The sequence below is a fragment of the Pseudorasbora parva genome, chromosome 16 (genome assembly GCF_024679245.1).
Source record: "Pseudorasbora parva isolate DD20220531a chromosome 16, ASM2467924v1, whole genome shotgun sequence".
NCBI classification, from domain to species: domain Eukaryota; kingdom Metazoa; phylum Chordata; class Actinopteri; order Cypriniformes; family Gobionidae; genus Pseudorasbora; species Pseudorasbora parva.
This window is the reverse complement of record NC_090187.1, coordinates 29,542,596-29,561,592: the sequence shown is the minus strand read 5'-3', so window position 1 is coordinate 29,561,592 and position 18,997 is coordinate 29,542,596. Positions and strand designations below refer to the sequence as shown.

Below are 18,997 nucleotides of genomic sequence, written 5' to 3'. Positions count from 1 at the left end.
CAACATCTATCTTTCTGTGAAAAAGCCTAGAAACGTAACCTCAATTACAAAACTAACGTCAGCTAAAGACGCAGTTTAGTGAAACCATGAAACTATTTCACGAATTTCACTACATCAGCAAAGCTAGGGCAGATGCAGTGTTTGGATCCATATGACCTCATTAGTTTTGCATTACTGGATGACTACTGGATGACTTGGGCACAGTTAGGAGAGATGAAATAAAGCAATACCAACCATAATGCATATAGCAGTTTCCTTTAGCAGGATCGAGCTCGATCGCCTTGAGAAAGAACTTCTCCGCTTCAGTTTTCTGACCCTGAAATGAAAACATAAGCAAATCATAATCAGGAATTTCTTTAAGGCGAGGTTATGAGATCTTTTATCTTTAACATAATGATTTTTGCTCTGATGCGTAATGTTCACTGGAGCAGCAGGAAATATGTTTAGCAATTGTGTGTATAATTACACACTTTGACAGCATGATCTAAATGATTTTAAATACAACACACTTCTTGCAAACACAACCGAAAACAGCTAAAATATCACACAAAATAAAATAATATTTGTTGTTTAAGTAAAAAGGGAATTTGCATGTAAGACTGTTGTATATAATTCTACTTTTTATATGCTACTTCCCAAATAAATAAATGCGAAATATTGATTTAAGAAATAATTTTAAGCAAAAAGAAAGCAACTTTAAAATGATGCGAGATAAAATGGAAAGAATATTTTGTAATCATATAAAACTATTTGACCGGAATCAAATATTCCAGAGAATTGTGTGAGAAAAAAAGTAAATAAACCTCCAATGCAATTTAAACCTTAAACAATAATTCTAGTCTGAGAGACATTACCATAGCGCGCTCTCACGATTCACTTGATTAACAGTGCATGAAGTTATCTGCAGACCAGCTGCAAAACAGTGATATATTTTTTATTTACACTGTATAATTTAAATCCCCAAAGCAACTATGTGAAACTTTAAATCAATGCATTGCACTCACAGTGACGCCTACTACACGCATCCAGTGCTGTTTAATGTTAGACATGGATGTTTGCGAACTTACACCGTGTCAGGATTGTGAAAGACAAAGAAAAGTCACATGGGACACTTGACTTTTATAGTTTATGCAATGGGAATAGAAAAAAGGGTTAGAGCGGTGGAGCGGCAGAATATGCTATTCTTTTGATGGCAAGAAATACAGCCATAAATCATTATAACATGCTGATTTGCTCAAGAAACACTTTTTCCAATTTATTATTTCTGAAAACAATTGTGCTACTTTATTTTTTCCGTCAGAGTTAAATTTGCTTCGTTAGAGCAGACATAAGGCCTTGAAATATGACGTACTGCCCAAACAAAAGCCAAATCTTTTTTTTATGGACCCTTGAACTTCACTGAAAAAAAGTGTGTTGGATTTACATGATTTAATTGTGTACATTGGTCCCACATGAATCAATTAAGTTAAACAAGCATAATTTGCAACGTCAACATCGAGTGAATACATTTTAAGTGATCCAATTAAGTAGTTTCAAATTCATTTTATATGGCTCCCTCACATGATTCAGCCATTAAAAAAAAAAAAAATCATATATTCATTCATCCACTTCAATTTCATATATTTTAATGTTACACACCTGAATTATGATACTGCATTAGCTAGTTGACAAACTTTTAGCTAGCAATACCACACATTATCTTCTTAAATGCTTAGAATTAAAAGCTCTGTTGAAAGCCGTTATGACATTGGTTGTATCAATCCACAGCCTAAGAAAATGCTCCGCTCTTCTCCACAATTGTAACCCAGTGTAATTTAAATCATTTAAATAATTCCAACCTAATTGAATATCAAACACTATAAAACACAATCAAGTCTCCCCCTTTCTCATCTTGCTCAAAAACACATAAAATAAAACTTTTACTTATAACATGACAACATTTACTCTGTCTTGATTTAGCTATATGCAAAGCATGCTGGGGACTAACAAGCCCCGCCCAGTTTCAGTTAATGCAACACAAATCATTCATGTAACACAACACAAATGGATTAAGTTTGACTTCAATTTGACTTTTATGTAAGTGGATTGAACACAATCAAATTAAGTTTGGACAAAATGTAAAGCAAAATATTTTTTTTCCCAGTGTTGGCAAATAGCACAAAATGAAATGAAATCATTTCATTTCAGGGTGTGTTAAAACGGACATGAGGCTGTCATAATATTAGAGATATAATGCCCTAACGAAAGCGAAATTGTGCAAATAGATCTTTAATTCATGTGCATCCATACTCAATTTTTTTAATAGTAAAATGGCAGTGACGCATAAAGGAAAGGTTATAGTATACATAAACTAGCCTGGCTCTGCCCTCTTAAGTACTTCTGCTCAATTTTCATTTTCCTTCAGTACTACGTCTGGGACTGCTGTGTAGTCTTAGGTTTTCTCCGAACAAATTTTTACCGGTCCAATCAGCGAACAGAGGGAGTGGCTGAGAACGATGACGTTGATGTCGAGCGCTAGTTTGAGATGTAGTTCAGTAATGGCGGCGGAGAAAGATGCAAACTAAACCATTCATTGCATTGTGGCACCGCTGCCGAATATCCAGAAGTTAAAGCCGGAGCAATAACAGTCTTTGCTGGGGTTTGTTGGTGGCCATGATGTTGTGGCCCTCCAACAGGGTAAATTCGGGAAAAGTTTGATTTTCCAGATCGCTTCGTTAGTGATGAAGGAGTTGGCTGAAGCTATTCGGACGGTAACGTTAACTGTTTCTCGTGGGGTCGAAAGGTATTGCCATCATTTAAGTTACAGGGAATGGTCAGTTATTTTATTGCCGTACGTCTCTCACCACCCGCGTAAAAATCCCCGGCCGAGTTACCTACTGCTTTTGACAAACGCAAGGTCGTGCTGATGTAACAGCTGTCCGAATCCACATCTCTGAGTTTTCAACAATATATCACTTCAAAATTCACAGTTTGTAATCATTTTTGACCACTGCTGAGCACCATACAGTTGCTTTGCTGTTATTAGGATGCATTTCTAGACTTGTATTTCCTTAAAATGCTGGCAAGTACTTAGAAGAGCAATATATTTCATCACTGCTCAAACAAATTAAAATAAAAGCACTTAAACATTTGAATTGGTCTGTTATTTATAGCAGCATTTATTATCATACCAAGCATTTGACATTTTATTTACAGCATACAATGATGTTACGGACCATGTGAGCGCCGCGTTCCCGATCACAAAACTCTCCTCTCCACCGTGGCGTAAATAAATCACAATCCGAATGCACGAGTTTTAGGTTTTATCCTATAGTTTTATTACAGAGGTGGCATGCACATGTGCACTTTTATTTTGTCGGATTTCCATGAGTGAAACAAGCGAAGGGCGCATGACATACGTCACGACCAAACGTTAGTGATTGGTTATGGCAGATCCAGAGTGGCTCAGGGCAGATCCAATAGTTTTAAACCTCAACAGGGTGCCCGCCTTCGCGGAAATAAACCCTTGTCAATGGCGAGTGGCCAGACTCTATGTACAAATGAAATGTACGAGAGTCTGGTAAAACCAGGCTATACATAAACAGGAAATTGCAAAAAAAAAAAAAAGCTTATTGTGCACATGCAAATGTCTGTAAAAAGTTTTTTTTTTTTTTTTTTTGCACAGGTACCTTTAGCGGCTCTGTACTATTGTACTGATGGGCCAAAACATGACCAGTCACAGGTGTAGAAAATATCGTTGATCATCATCTAACAAGGCCACATATTACAGCCTGGATAGATTAGACAAACAAACCCTGATTAGATAAAGAAACCTACCTGCAAAGCTATGTGCAAGTGTAGGACAAAAGCTATTTTAAAGCAAAGGGTGGTCACACCAAATCCTAACTTTTCAGCATTTTTGCAAGTTTTCTGTACTGTAGCTGTGCAGGTATAGGTTTCTTCAAGTGTCTTGAAGACATTGATGCAGTTCTTCTGGATTAAGTCTGTCTCAGTTTCATGTTTCTTCATAATAAGAAGTAATACGTAATACGGTAACAACCATCTGATGGACTCAAAGATGTTGAGATCAGATCTATGTGTGGAGCGTACCGGCTGTTGTCAGACCGTGCGTACACAAATCTCCTTGGATTATAGCAATTAATGGCATGTGAACTGATATTTCCTACTGACACACTACAGCAAATGATAATAACTGGCTCAAAAACATATGAAAAAATAGACTTGAATAAGTAAGGACATGCATCAAGATAAGCTTCGTCAAGTTCCTGACAAACACGTGTCAGTGTCATTCGCTGAGGTCGTGTTATCACTCTAAAGCAATATCCTGCTTCACCCCCTTTCCTCTGAACACACACACACACACACACACACACACACACACACACACACACACACACACACACACACACACACACACACACACACACACCTCTCTGCTGGACCCCCGACCCCTTAATCTGAGCATGACATCAGTGAGACAACAGACACACTGCTGTTCCAATGTCTCAGAGGTGTTCTCGAACGGATTCTGAGCCTGATTAGCGACGGAAATGAGAGAATTCAATAACGCAGCTGAAGCACTCATAACACACACACACACAGACACGCATGCATCCCTGGGGTTGGGCTCTTTGACCCGGTGAGTTTGTGAAGGGAGGTCAGGGAAGGTCAGCACAGCAGGGGAAAGGAATGAGTTTCATCATGTCTCCTTCTTTCGACCCCTTACCGTGTAGATTTCCCTGTCCCCACCTGGAAATGTGATGCTGACTGGATAAACAATTCTAGATTGTCATTTTACAGTTTTACATTCATTAATGACATAGAGAAGACTACACAAGTGACAGAATATTCTGTATTAATGTAAAAGTGTTCAATTTTAAATAAATGCTGTTCTTCCTTAGCCTGACAAGCCAGACCCACATCAAGATGTTTGGTCTGGAAACTCACCACTGACAGGGCTCAATCTGAGGGGCAGGACAAACGGTTGTCTTTCAAACTCCCTCTGCACGGCGTGCACACAATTGGATAGCGCTACAACCAACCAAATGAATAAAGGGGAAGCAGAGCTAGTTGACAGATTACTTTTGCCGTATCCGGTCGGCAAATCTCAGAACACATCTTTCCTTCTTAAGAATGACTTCAGTGCCGTCCTTTGTTCTTTTCTCAGAGAAAAGCTTAACTCTACCAGAGTCGCGGTCAAAGCTGATTCATAAGACCGCCTTTCGCCAGCTTCTTTGTTTACTAGAAGCACGCAAGCGCAACTCGGCCCTCATTATGTTAAGCCCCGCCCACCGACTCTATACACAATGTGATTGGCCTGACCAGAGTTTGGCGTTTACAGCTCAGAAGTGTATTGAGAGGTGCTAGACGACACTCACGGCAAATTAGATTTGCTGCTGCTAGGGTGCGTCTAGTTTTCTAGTCTAGTTCTTCCTTCCATTCACAATAATATTTCACAAATGTATACATTTGATACATGTTTCATGAGCACTAAATCCACACATTAGAATGATTTCACAGGATCATGTGACACTGAAGACTGTCAGAGTCCAGCTGAAAATTCAGCTTTGCATCACGGGAATAAATTACATTTTTTAATATAGTAAACAGTTATTTTAAAATGTAATAATATTTCAAATATTACAGTTTTTAAGAGACAGAAAGCATTGGCATATAATTATGTTGTATTATCTAAATCCAATTTAAAGAGCTATTATCCTTATTAGGCTGTCAATTTAATGCTTTAATTCAGTGTAATTAATTTAAAAAGCTATAAATTCAGGCAATTCAATCATGCCTTATAATTAATTGCAATTGTAACTATATGATTTTTTTTTCTTATCACAGCAGTTCAAGCTTTTGTTAGTTTCATAAGTGGAGCTACCAAACAGATACTGCATTTATTGCCCTCTCAAGTTTATTCAAGGTCAGTGAGGTGATCAAATCACAGTCCAGATGCCCTCGTCCCCGAGAAAGCTTTATTTTCCAAAGGATTATGGGTACTCATGTTTTACTCTGCTTCTGCATTAAGCAAGCAGAAACCGCAAAGGACCTGAAAGCTTTGAGCCGAAAACTTTGTTCAAAATCAATACAGCTCTGAAGTCAAGACAACACCTTTTGAATTTGCTCTCACTCGAGTGAGCTTCATCACTGCAGTGCGGTTCTGTGATGGATTGACTTTGTCTCTGGTGGACTGACTTAGTTCTGGCCTCTCCAAATGGCTTTATTCAGGAATTTTGTGTAGTTTACTTGGTTTCTTTGGTTTTAAATGTAAGTTAGAAGTCTGTGAAGGACAGATTCTTCTGCTCCTGCTCCCACAAAAATGTGTTACCTTCTTCTCTCTAACCCACAAAATTCATGTTTTCTTAAAAGTATACATAGTAGAAATTTCCATGAAAGAGGAAAACCTAGCAACAACCTACACAACCCAGCATAAACACTCCCAAAAAATGATTTGTCAGTAAAGCATCTACACTCACAAACCACTGTTATTTTAACTGAAAAGCAATTATAGGCTACTGCATGCATGATATGGTAAGGCAGAAAGCGTGCAAAGACTGCTCCCTTTATAGTCAATGAAAAGCTGTCACTCATTTTAGTTGATCTAATCAAAAATGAACCACAAGTTCTGTTATAATCAATGAAGCTGACTGCACAACGCATCTCTCATGATGGCTACACTTTGTCATAACGAGATGATTCGTGAGCGTGCAGAACTCAGCACTGAAAAAAAAACACCTCTGGTGTTTTGATCGGTGAGTGGATTCAAACACCTCTGATGCTGCGTCCCAATTCGTCTACTTATACTACGTCCTAAAAGTATGTACTCTTTTTTGTGAAGAAAAAGTATATACTTTTGAGTGTGTAGCAGAAAAGTATGCAAGCTTCGGGACATACTACTTCACCATCTTTAACGGACTCTGTCACTTAGTTACGTGCATCCCGTCACCGTTTAACTGCCCTGTCAATAATCGTCAGATTCGTCACAGTTCAAATCCTCCACATGCAGATTAATCTCCTTCTGTATCGGAGAGAAATGTAGCCGCTCGTTGATCTGCCATTTGTGGGCAAACCTGTCATTACAAAAGTTCACAATGCTGCTGCAGGTGAAATATAATGTGGACAACACTGAATAAATATATTTTTGTCAGGTTAAATATTGATAGTTGGTCACTCAAACCCCTTTATCTAAACTTCTCTACTTAACCGCCGGACTCGCACATCCGCCATGTTTGTAGTTTAGTTTTTAACGCTTTTTATCCGCGTTTGTAGTTCTAATCGAATCCCCATACGATCTTGCAGTGGGTTGTGGGCAATATCAGCTGTTTGAGTGCCCATCGATTCATACTTCGAATTCGGACCGGAAACAGTAAACCATCCGGGTACCTTTGGAATACTCTTTTCAACATACTATGATTTGGAACATACTAATTCTATTTTCAAATACTATTTAGGATGGATAGTATGCGAATTGGGACGCAAGGTGAGTGTTTAAGAAAAACAAAACAAAACAGACATGTCTTTCGAGCCTGACCGAAAAAGGATTTTTAAGGATTTTTTTTGTAACCCCAGTGTCCTGGCCAAAACCTCCCCCCTTGGCCCTTACCAATCATGGCCTCCTAATAATCCCCATTCACTGAATTGGCTCTACCACCCTCTCTCCTCTCCACCTTTCATTGGTGTGTGGTGAAGTTGTATTGTGGGTGCCGTCTGCACACACTGGTGGTGGTTGAGGAGAGATCCCCTGACATGAGTGTGAAGCGATTTGGGTGTACAGTAGTACATATGAAAGCAATATAGAAATGCCTCATTCATTCATTCATTCATTCATTCATTCATTCATTCATTCATTCATTCATTCATTCATTCATTCATTCATTCATTCATTCATTCATTCATTCATTCATTCATTCATTCATTCATTCATTCAACATAGATAGACACTGAATCACTTGCCAAATCTGTTTCACTCATATGCTATGATTTTGGAGAAAAATGATGCTAGATCAGCATTGATGGGAAGCTTTTACCTCCAAAAGTAATCAGAAGCAACAGTAGGCAGGGGAAGGCCAAGACTTGACCAGCCTTACACACGCCTTGCCCATTGTTTATTGCCGTGCCTGTAAATCGTTTTTACATTAATTGTTCTTGTTGCGTCAGGTCCCGCGGAAGTGCAGCCCTCTAGAGTGAGTCCCTTATTTGGGATGTTTGAGGGCAGAGTGTCTTGGGGGTTTTAGTCAACTGATTGAGAAAGGGATCTCAAAGAAAGAGAGGGACAGAGAGACAGAGCCCTTTGATCTCGCATCATTTATTCTTGGCCTATGAAATGATGCAACTAACAGAAATGTTTGGTTAATCTAAACTGTTTATAGAGTTTTATTTATATATTTATATGCTTTTCAAAAGTTTGGGATCAGTAAGATTTATGCTTTAAAAACACGTTTGTACAATATATGTAAAAATACATAATCTGAAATGTATCATGTGAAAACCATGGGACACTGAAGACTGAAGAAAATTCAGCTTTGCATCACATGAGTAAAATACATTTTAAGATATTCAAATATTGTACTAAAAATAATTGTACTGATGTTACACAGTATTACTTTTTTACTGTATTTTTAATCAAACAAATGCAGCCTTTGTTGAGCCATAAGAGACTTCTTTCAAAAGCATTCAGAAACATACTGATCCCAAATTCTACAGTATATGTGTATGTATGAATATGTGTTTCATTCCTGCATCTGTATTTAAATAAAGTATATACACATTTTGGCTACAGCTTCAGCATTTTTGCCTAATTTTAGTGAAAGATGAAAGAGTACAGGACATTTTTTCAGAGAGAGACCCCTTATTGACACAACGCACACGAACCAACATTTCCAAAATGAGCACCACAGCCTGGAACATGTTCAAATGCTATTACTCAGTGCGATAAAAAAAATGACTTGTATCTTTAGAATAGCATGCACAGATTAATCTTTCACACCGAGAACAGGAACCTGTATTAAGAAAGTATGTTGACTTTACACAATACCGCTAAGTAGTGGAGATTCCATCACATTTCTCATTTGATTTTCTTGCCATACTCACTTAATTGTGAAGCTCCATTCCTGCTAGAACCCTTCAGAACAATCCCTCTTTCTATCACACACTGTTTTCCTTGTACTGTCTGCTGAGCTTTCAAAGATGCTAAATTAAGACGGCCTGTATTTTCTTTACATAATCAGCTGGTGGTGGCCTCGTGGATGAAAAAGGCCTGAAGAGGACCATATGGCCAGAGTGGAAATGAAAGGAGACAGGCACAGGTAAACTCTCAGAGCGATCGCCTCCCCTCAGCCCTTTTTTAACACATCTTCTCTCATATCTGTCCACATGGATTGCTGCTGAGTGAATTCAGAACCAGTCCATACGTGCGAGTAATCCGGTCTTCTGTTTTTTAGCTAGATCAGTTTTTTGGTTTTAGGTTTTAGGATCAGAGAAAAAGAAAGAATGCCTTTGGTCTTAAGGGACAACTTCTCGGTTTCAATTTATTGATGGAAAAAGGTTTCTTTATATAACGGTATCTTCTCGGAAAGCCTATGTGTGCTCAAGCTTAAAGGTATTTAACGTTCATTTAGAGAATTTTGACTGCCAGATAAGGATGTTCACAGAGTTCCTAATTGGTCATTTATCTGATTGTCTGTAAAATGAAAGAGGTCCAGTGTTGTTTGGGAACCCTTTGAATTTTATTATATGGACAAAGACAATTATTCACAATTTCTTCTTTTGTGTTCCACAGAAGAACTAATGATATACAGAACAGGGAAAAAAATAAAATAAAGGACAGAATTTTCATTTTTGGAATAACTATCAGCATCTGAACTTGAGCAATGGATAGTGTATGGGTCACCATTTTGATTTGCTGCGTTTATACTTACAACGTTTTGTTTACTAGCCTAAAAATGTAAAGACGAGTATGTTTTCTTGAGTAATGTTAATGAGAAATGTTGCTGTTTGAGCATGAAAAAGGTTCAACTGCCTGAAACTTTTTTTTTTCCTATGGGAATGTAGACGTCAGTTGTTTGCATGTCCAAGTGTTAGTGTTTACACATGAGAAGCTGAAACTTCTCAAGTTTCTGAAAACGCACTTTAAGCGGTTGATTCAAAACACGCTGGCCAGCTGACCAATCAGAGCATATATATTGGGATTTTTGATGAGGGGCTTCATAGAGACTAAAGTACTAAAAAGACCATTACTGACAGAGTGGGAAGAGAGGTGCTGCAACATTATAAAACAAGCTTAAAAGTATAAAAACCTATTCTAGTAGACCTCAAAGACATTTGTAAAGGGCATAATGGCCGCTTTAACAATGAAGTAACTCAACTGTTTATTTGGTTAGTTCTGATTAAATTGTGAATTTACCGTCATAGCCAGAAGCTTGCCATAAGTGAGGTGTGCAGGTATATGGTCCGGTTTGGATCGGAGAGATTCCTTATACCAGTGTTCTGCCTCTGTCAGTTTGTTCAGCCTCATGTAGGCTTCTCCTGTGAGGGGAGGAGACAGGGGTCAGGTCAACATGTCAGAAGTTAAGGAAGCACATAACCAGCCCCCTCGCCATGGTTTATCCCACAGGGTCAACTGAAAATGACCCACAAAAAGTCTCACACCCAATGAAATGCGATGCTGGAGCCTTCCTTAATTTATGTAAAATGAGCGTTGAGTGAAACCAATATTAATCTGGGTGGTTGTTTAGTGACCAGCCGACATTCAATTATTTATTTCAATAGAATATTTACATTTAGCAATTTTTTTTAAATAATCCTGCTAATGAATGCTGTTGTAACAGAAATACATTAAAGTATAATAAAGTATATATCAAATATAATATATAATATTATTGAAGTAAATATATATATATATATATATATATATATATATATATATATATATATATATATATATATATATATATATATATATATATATATATATATATATATATATATATAAACTGCAATAATAATATATATTATATTTGATATATACTTTATACTTTAATGTATTTCTGTTACAACAGCAGCCATTATTCCAGTCTTCAGAGTCACGTGATCCTTCAGAAATTAAATAATATTTCTGATACTTCAATAATATTTTTGAGATTCTAATATAATGCAAGATGAATAAAAAGTTCAACCAATATTTATTTTAAATAGAAATATTTTGTATAAAATACAAATATTTAGTCGCACTCGGTTCTTCATCAGTGTTAATTTTGGATTGATCATAAAAAGTTACAAGTTAAAGTTAAAACTTGTAAATACATACTGACTAAAGCAAATTAAAGCACACTTTAAAAATGCAAATAGACAAAAAAAATATGTATACTACTTTAAAAACACTGCATCTCTGGTCTTCCGCTCAGCAACTGTCCTAGTGCCAACTCTACTCTTATAAATCCAGAGGAAAAAGAAGACTCCTTAAGACACGAGTATAAACAAACACTCCTATCCTTTAAACATCATCTAATACCTCAGCCATCCTCAAGCTCCCACCCTTCTGCAATAACACACACGCTCCTCTCAGACAGATTATTACAGAAGAGCAAATCACAGCTACTTCATTGAGATAACACAGCCTAAACATTGTTAATGTAATGTAATTAGAGCAAAAATAACATAAGCAGAGGGTACGTGACTACACCAGGGTTTCACATGACCCGCCGGTCTGAAAACAAGTCTGTCTGTGTCGTGTTGGTGTCAAATGTAGGACATGTGGGTCAGTAAAACAGCCTCAAGTTAATCTGAAATTTTCAGTTCTTACTATTTTAAAAAACAAAACAAAAAACAGCACGAAATCACAGTTCAGATTTATGATGGTCACACTCTGAGATGAGCATAAATACATGGAAATATATTTAAAATACAAATACAAAATACTGTAAGGAAAAATTTATTTAAATACAAATACAAAATACTATGTGGAAAAATTTATTTAAAACAAATACAGTGTTTTGTATTTTAAAACAATAATACACCAAATACATGTGAAATTGACATTCAGCGCAGGTATCCCTATTAGGCTGAAATCTATCTGGCCTACTCTGAATGACAAAAAGCATTTAGGTGTGCAACTGCTTAGAAACTTTTGTTTTTATTTTATATTCCCTTCCCCTGCCCTGTAGAAACTAAAACAAAAACTACAAAAAACTAATTTTTAACTTTTATTATACTTAACCCGATAGGCCTATCTATGTAAACGATTTAGAAAAAGTTCCATCAATTCACATTTTATATCATTGCTACAAATCTACGATATGTGATATCATATGATATCACTCAACCCTAACATGCAGTAACGTTACTTCAAACACATTTGAAGCTACTTTAATCAACAAGTAGAATTGACCATGACATTGTCACCTTATTCCAATCATTTTGTAAAGTTGCCGATCCAAGGCTGGGTTGTACAGCTCCGCAGCTCCGCACGCAGCCTTGGATCGGCAACTCAGGTGGATGAATGTTGGGGGGTTGGGGCGAGAGGCGTGTCTTGTCTGAACTAGTAGCTGCATGAAGAGGTTGACTGGCTCAAAGTATTTTAAAATACAAAAATACTCATCTTAAATGTATTTAAATACAAATTACATTAGATTTTAAAATACAAAATAGTATTTTGTATTTCAAATACTTATTTTAAATACATGTATCAGAAATACTGCCTATCCCTGGTCACACTAAACTCTAGACATGTTTTGAAATGAATATTGCTTTGGAAAACCCATACGATTTTGCAGAAATACAACTTATTTAGCAAACCTTACACAAACAATTCTTCATTCATCACTCCATCATTTGTTTTGTGCAAAAGCGATACATTATTGTTAGAGTCCTAACAACTTTGCAATGACAGGAATACATTACATTTTAAAATATGCTAAAACAGAAAAAATGTTCAATTGTAATAATGTTTCACAACTGTACTGTATGTTTGACCAAATAAATGCAGCCTTGGTGAAAATAAGATACTTCTTTCAAAAACATAAAAAAACAAAACGACACATAAAACAAAACTTACCCCATTAAATGGGTTTTTGGAATAAAGTAATAAATGTCATGCATTTATAATATTATTTTTAAATAAATATAATTTAATTTTAATAATTTAATTGACCCAGAAATGGGTCAATGACATGACATGCAAATTTCTGTGTTAAAGTGCATTATGCATGTCATTTTAAAATAATTGCATAAATGCATGACATTTATTTATTTATTTATTTATTTATTTATTTATTTATTTATTTATTTATTTATTTATTTATTTATTTATTTATTTATTTATTTATTTATTTACCCTATAAACCTCATTCATTGTCAGTACATTTAAATAATAAATATTTTTTAATGTTTGTTATCTTATGCCTCAAAAACGTCAGGTGGTGCAACAGATATTTAGTGGCACAACCTAACAAAAAATATATATATTTGATTGTTATTTAACAATTAAAAATTGTTTTTAACATATTGTTTCTGACTCAGAAATGTCTACTACATCCATTTTGAAAAGATAAAAACATCTTTTCTTATTTTTATTTTTCAAAACTTTATTTGTCATTGGCCCAAATTTACAAAACATACACATTGGTCTATTTATCAATTTAAAAGGACTGTTCAAGATTTTGACAAAATCTGATTTCCTCAGCAACGTTGCTTTTGGCTTAGTAGGTCAGAGAAGACAGCTGACAATTCTGGCTGTTAAAATGAGCTCAATACAGTTGAAACAGCACAAGAACACAAAAAAGACAAACACAAATGAGCTTGGGGAGAAACAAACATGGGAAAAGGAGTAAAAAATACAGTTATGAGAAGATAATTGCGAGAAAATGAGATGGGAGGGAAATACTTCTAGCTGTGGGTTGGTAAATGTGTTGCATAAGATATTAAAATCCAACAGTTTGCTCCCATGCTTTAAATAAAATGGGAAAACGATTCTCATGCTCTCTGTGTTGTACAAAGCTTCTAACTTATCTTGTTTGTGAAGCTATTGACTCAATCTGACAAAATCAATTCTATACAGATCAACGAAAGCTTTGGAAATGGGTTCATGAGAAAAAGAAACAATACACTTTCAGACCCACTGTTGTGAGACAACATGGAGTTACACTTACAGTATGTAAAAGATAATGTACAGACAGTCACAACATAAATCTGACACTGAGGGTTTGTATAATCCTAAAAGGGGTTTATTTTGCAATAATGATCTGCTGACTGCACATTATCGCACCTATTACACAAATGCTTACCCAATAAAAACTGTATATGCACAGGAAATATTGATTTGAGTATTGACTTTTATTATATATATAAATAAAGTAAAAGTTAAAAATGAAGTTTTCTAAAAAAGTGGAAGAGACAAACCTACCCATCATATTATAAAGGCTCTGTGGGGCAAACTGTCTGGGCATCTTCTGTATCGCTTCTTTATATACCGATATGGCCTCCTAAAAATAGATACAACAATCATTTTATAAAAAACAACAACAACAACTATAAACATAACAAAGCACTCGGACTAAAAGCTTAATTCCAAGCAAACTAAAATTTAACACAAAGTCTGAAATTCAGGTTCACTTTTTTGTGTCCAGTGAAACCTTTTTAAAAAGGTTCAGAAATGATACACTTGGCATTTAAAGCATTTCATTTCATTATATCAGACTTGATGTGAACAGACTTTAAAACTAAAGGGTTTAACTGTGCAAAGATCAGCTCACCTCCTGGTGACCCTGTTCATGAAGAAGCTTTCCCAGGTTGTACAGGCAGCTGGTGACTGAGCTCTTGTGTGCATGAGGATCCTTCAGGTTTTCATCTGGGATATCGGCACAAGTGACAAAGGTGCGCTTGGCCTCCTCTAGACGGCCCTGGTTCATCAGGACAATTCCTGTGTTCAAGTAGGCGGCTGAATGAGAGAGAAAAAAGGGGTGAATATCCATGCAAAAGGTAATGAGGCTTATTGAGGCTCAAAGAAAGCCTTCCACTGGGCTTAGTGGAATGGACTAGTTGATTTATGCAGATCAGCGGCCTGCAGTCTAGTCGATAAGGTGCCAATAGATATTCACTATCCCCCTGGCCAGAATCAACTCTAAGTCAGCAGGGGGATATCCACTCCAGCTGCAGGCTTAATTCTGATGCTCTTAATAGACCATATACACACAGAGAAACACACACAGAAATGAGTTTACATCACAGGATGGGACAATCCATCACGACTCATGCAGCAAAGAATCAGGAAATGTAGACATCCATCACTCTCTTGAAGACTGCAACATGTGCATACTCTGATCCCACACTATTACAGACATCTCAGCCTTACAGTGGCCCAGTAGTGCACAAAACAACATAATTTAAAAAGCAAACATAAGTTCACAACACAACGAAATCAAGCCACAACACAACGAAATCAAGCTACAACACAACAGAAATGCTCCCGACAACTTGGGGGCTCTCGGAGAGCTGTAAAGTTATTTTTCCTTGCCATTTTTCTATAGATTTGTCTCACAGATATAAACACTTAACATTTGTTAAGGGGGGGGGGGGGGATGCTGTTTCATGCATACTGAGATTTTTACACTGTTAAAGACTTGGATTTCCATCCTAAACAAAGTTTCAAAAACTAATGTTGAACGTTTGATGGAGTATTTCTGTGTCAAAAATACTCCTTCCGGTTTCTCACAAGTTTCGGAGAGTTTTTTTCGACAGAGCGAAAGGTCCTTGTATGGGCCGTACGGGCTCTTCTTCCAGATGGGTGCGCGCGCGTGACTAAAGCGAGAGAGGAAATGCATGCCCATAAATACTGCTCTCAAGGTGCAGATCCAGTCATCCGTGAACACTTCTAACGCGCCCTATGGTCGCGCCGCGTCCCACTTTATTCCAATGGGTGACATCAAGCGACTTCAACACTTCAGCACAGCATTCTGGGAAGGCAGCGCTGCATTTGAACCGATTTGAATGCAGAAATGACGGGAAGCTTCATAACATCTCGCTTAAGTCGTGTTGCAAAAGGGGATCTCCACAGTCACTGCTGTCACAGGACTTCACGAAATCAACAGTTACCAAAGAAGTGTGTTTTTGATGGAGCAGTGACGATAAAAGTTCGGTCCTGCTTTGGAAACAGGCAGTGAGTAAAACTGCTTCAAATGTCTATGTTGTTGGCTATCGTCGCGTGAGTAAACATCAGTAAACAACACGATCATGTATAACGTTAGTTAATTTATCAATGCAGCATGCGACGTATGGTGTGTGTTTAAATACATTTGTTTAGCTGACCACTATAGGTGTCAGTTTGTTTATTGTAAAACCACCCAAACATAAACCTAGCATTCACACAAAGCATGCTTCGTCAGTCAAAAAACGGTTTCTCCATTGTTGTTCTATGTATAACGTTACACTAGTCTGACGTGCAAAATTGTTTTGCTTGCTACTGCTAAGCTTTAGTCGCATACAATAGTCCATAAACCGAATCGTGTCATCATAAACCACGAGTAAACCCACACAAATGTTGACAGGCCACTAAATACAGTACATACCACAGAGACGGACGTCCTGCTGTTGTTGTTTCCCCTGTTCAATTTATTTCAGCCCCTGGATCTGATTCTGGATCATATCTGTATTAGTTGAATCTGATTGATAGCCACCATGGTTTATTTAGGGTAGTGTTTTCGTCATTCTTTAGCTCCGCCCACTCGATACGCCTCCAGGCGCTCGTTTTTTTTCCGGAAAGACTCAGTACAGCCTATATTTCTTTTATAAATATAATAAAACTTAAGACTTTTCGGAGATATGAAGGATGCAATACTACTCTATAGGTACTCAAGATTGACATGAGATTGACTTAAACTGAGAGTTTCTCCCCCCTATACAGTCTATACATACTGTAACCAGGGATGGGCAGTATTTCAAATACATGTATTTAAAATACGTATTTGAAATACAAAATACTATTTTGTATTTTGTATTTTAAAGCCTTTGGAAAAAATCGAATGTAATTTGTATTTAAATACATTTAAGATGAGTATTTTTGTATTTTCAAAATACTCAAAATACTTTGAGCCAGGCAACCTCTTTATCAGGAGCTGTTTTCATGCATCTACTAGTTCAGACCAGACACGCCCCTCCCCCCAACATTCATTCAGGTGAGCCGCAGCTGTACAACCCTAGCCTGACAAGCCAGACCCACATCAAGATGTTTGGTCTGGAAACTCACCATTGACAGCTCAATCCGAGGGGCGGATAAACGGTTGTCTTTCAAACTCCCTCTGCACGCGATAGGATAGCGCTACAACCATCCAGAGCAACGTGAAGCGGAGCTCATTGATAGATTAAACATTCGCCGTATCCAGTCAGCAAAACTCTGAACACATCTTCCCTTCTTAAGAATGACTTAAGTGCTGTTCTTTGTTCTTTTCTCAGAGAAAAGCTTAACTCAATTCTTCTAGAGTCACGGCCAAAGCTGATTCGAAAGACCGCCATTCGCCAGCGTCTGTGTTTACTAGAAGCACGCAAACGCAACTCTGCCGTCATTATGTTAAGCCCCGCCCACCGACTCTATACACGATGTGATTGGCCCGACCAGAGTTTGGTTTTTACAGCTCAGAAGTGTATTGAGAGTTGCTAGACGGCACTCGTGGCAGATTAGATTTGCTGCCACTAGGGTGCGTCTAGATTTCTAGGCTAGTACAACCCAGCCTTGGATCGGCAACTTTACAAAATTGTTGGAATAAGGTGAGGATGTCATGGTCAATTCTATTTGTTGATTAAAGTAGCTTGTCAAATGTGTTTGTAGTATTAACGTTACTGCATGTTAGGGATGAGTGATATCATATGACAATACATATCGTAGATTCGTAGCAATATAAAATGTGAATCGATGGAACTTTTTCTAAATCATTTACATAGATAGGCCTATCGGGGTAAGCACATATATCTGTGCAGCTTTTAGTGGGCAAGAATAATTGGAATGTTGGAGTGGAAAAAGAAGTGAGGGCGAATGAGTTATTGACATAATTTGTGTTATTATAACCAGGGTTCCTACACAATTTTCATTTCAAAATTCCATACTTTTCAAGACTAAAATTTCCAGACTTCCCTACAGATTTTTCCAACCATATTTAACTTGTTCTGATAAATTGTTTTAAAATTCAACTGCTAACAGGTATGTTACATTCTAAAGGTTTAATATTGGCGTTTTTGCCTTTTATTAGGATAGGAAAGTAGCTAGACAGGAAGTAAGTCCATGAGGCAGGACTTACATAAAATAACCTATATAAACCTATATACAGTGCCTTGGGAAAGTATTCGGCCCCTTGAACTTTGCAACCTTTTGCCACATTTCAGGCTTCAAACATAATGATATGAAACTGTATTTTTTTGTGAAGAATCAACAACAAGTGGGACACAATCATGAAGTGGAATGAAATTTATTGGATATTTCAAATTTTTTTAACAAATCAAAAACTGAAAAATTGGGCGTGCAAAATTATTTGGCCCCCTTAAGTTAACCCTTTGTAGCGCCACCTTTTGCTGCGATTACAGCTGTAAGTCGCTTGGGGTTTGTCTCTATCAGTTTTGCACATCGAGAGACTGAAATGTTTGCCCATTCCTCCTTGCAGAACAGCTCGAGCTCAGTGAGGTTGGATGGAGAGCGTTTGTGAACAGCAGTTTTCAGTTCTTTCCACAGATTCTCGATTGGATTCAGGGTCTGGACTTTGACTTGGCCATTCTAACACCTGGATATGTTTATTTTAGAACCGTTTTTATTGTAGATTTTGTTTTATGTTTTGGATCATTGTCTTGTTGGAAGACAAATCTCCGTCCCAGTCTCAGGTCTTTTGCAGACTCCATCAGGTTTTCTTCCAGAATGGTCCTGTATTTTGCTCCATCCATCTTCCCATCAATTTTAACCATCTTCCCTGTCCCTGCTGAAGAAAAGCAGGCCCAAACCATGATGCTGCCGCCACCATGT

The 18,997-nt window shown here is 37.1% G+C and overlaps 1 protein-coding gene across 1 annotated transcript in view; it reads right to left on the bottom strand.

Moving 5' to 3' along the window:
• tmtc2b (transmembrane O-mannosyltransferase targeting cadherins 2b) overlaps positions 1-18,997 on the bottom strand; it is a 162,657-nt gene that overhangs the window by 21,079 nt on the left and 122,581 nt on the right. Inside the window, exons 6-9 of the mRNA XM_067420190.1 lie at positions 14,751-14,935; positions 14,402-14,480; positions 10,406-10,527; positions 235-316 (exon numbers count right to left, since the gene is read on the bottom strand). Of these exons, the coding sequence (XP_067276291.1) occupies positions 235-316; positions 10,406-10,527; positions 14,402-14,480; positions 14,751-14,935 (468 nt within the window). The remainder of the gene's footprint in view (positions 1-234; positions 317-10,405; positions 10,528-14,401; positions 14,481-14,750; positions 14,936-18,997) is intronic.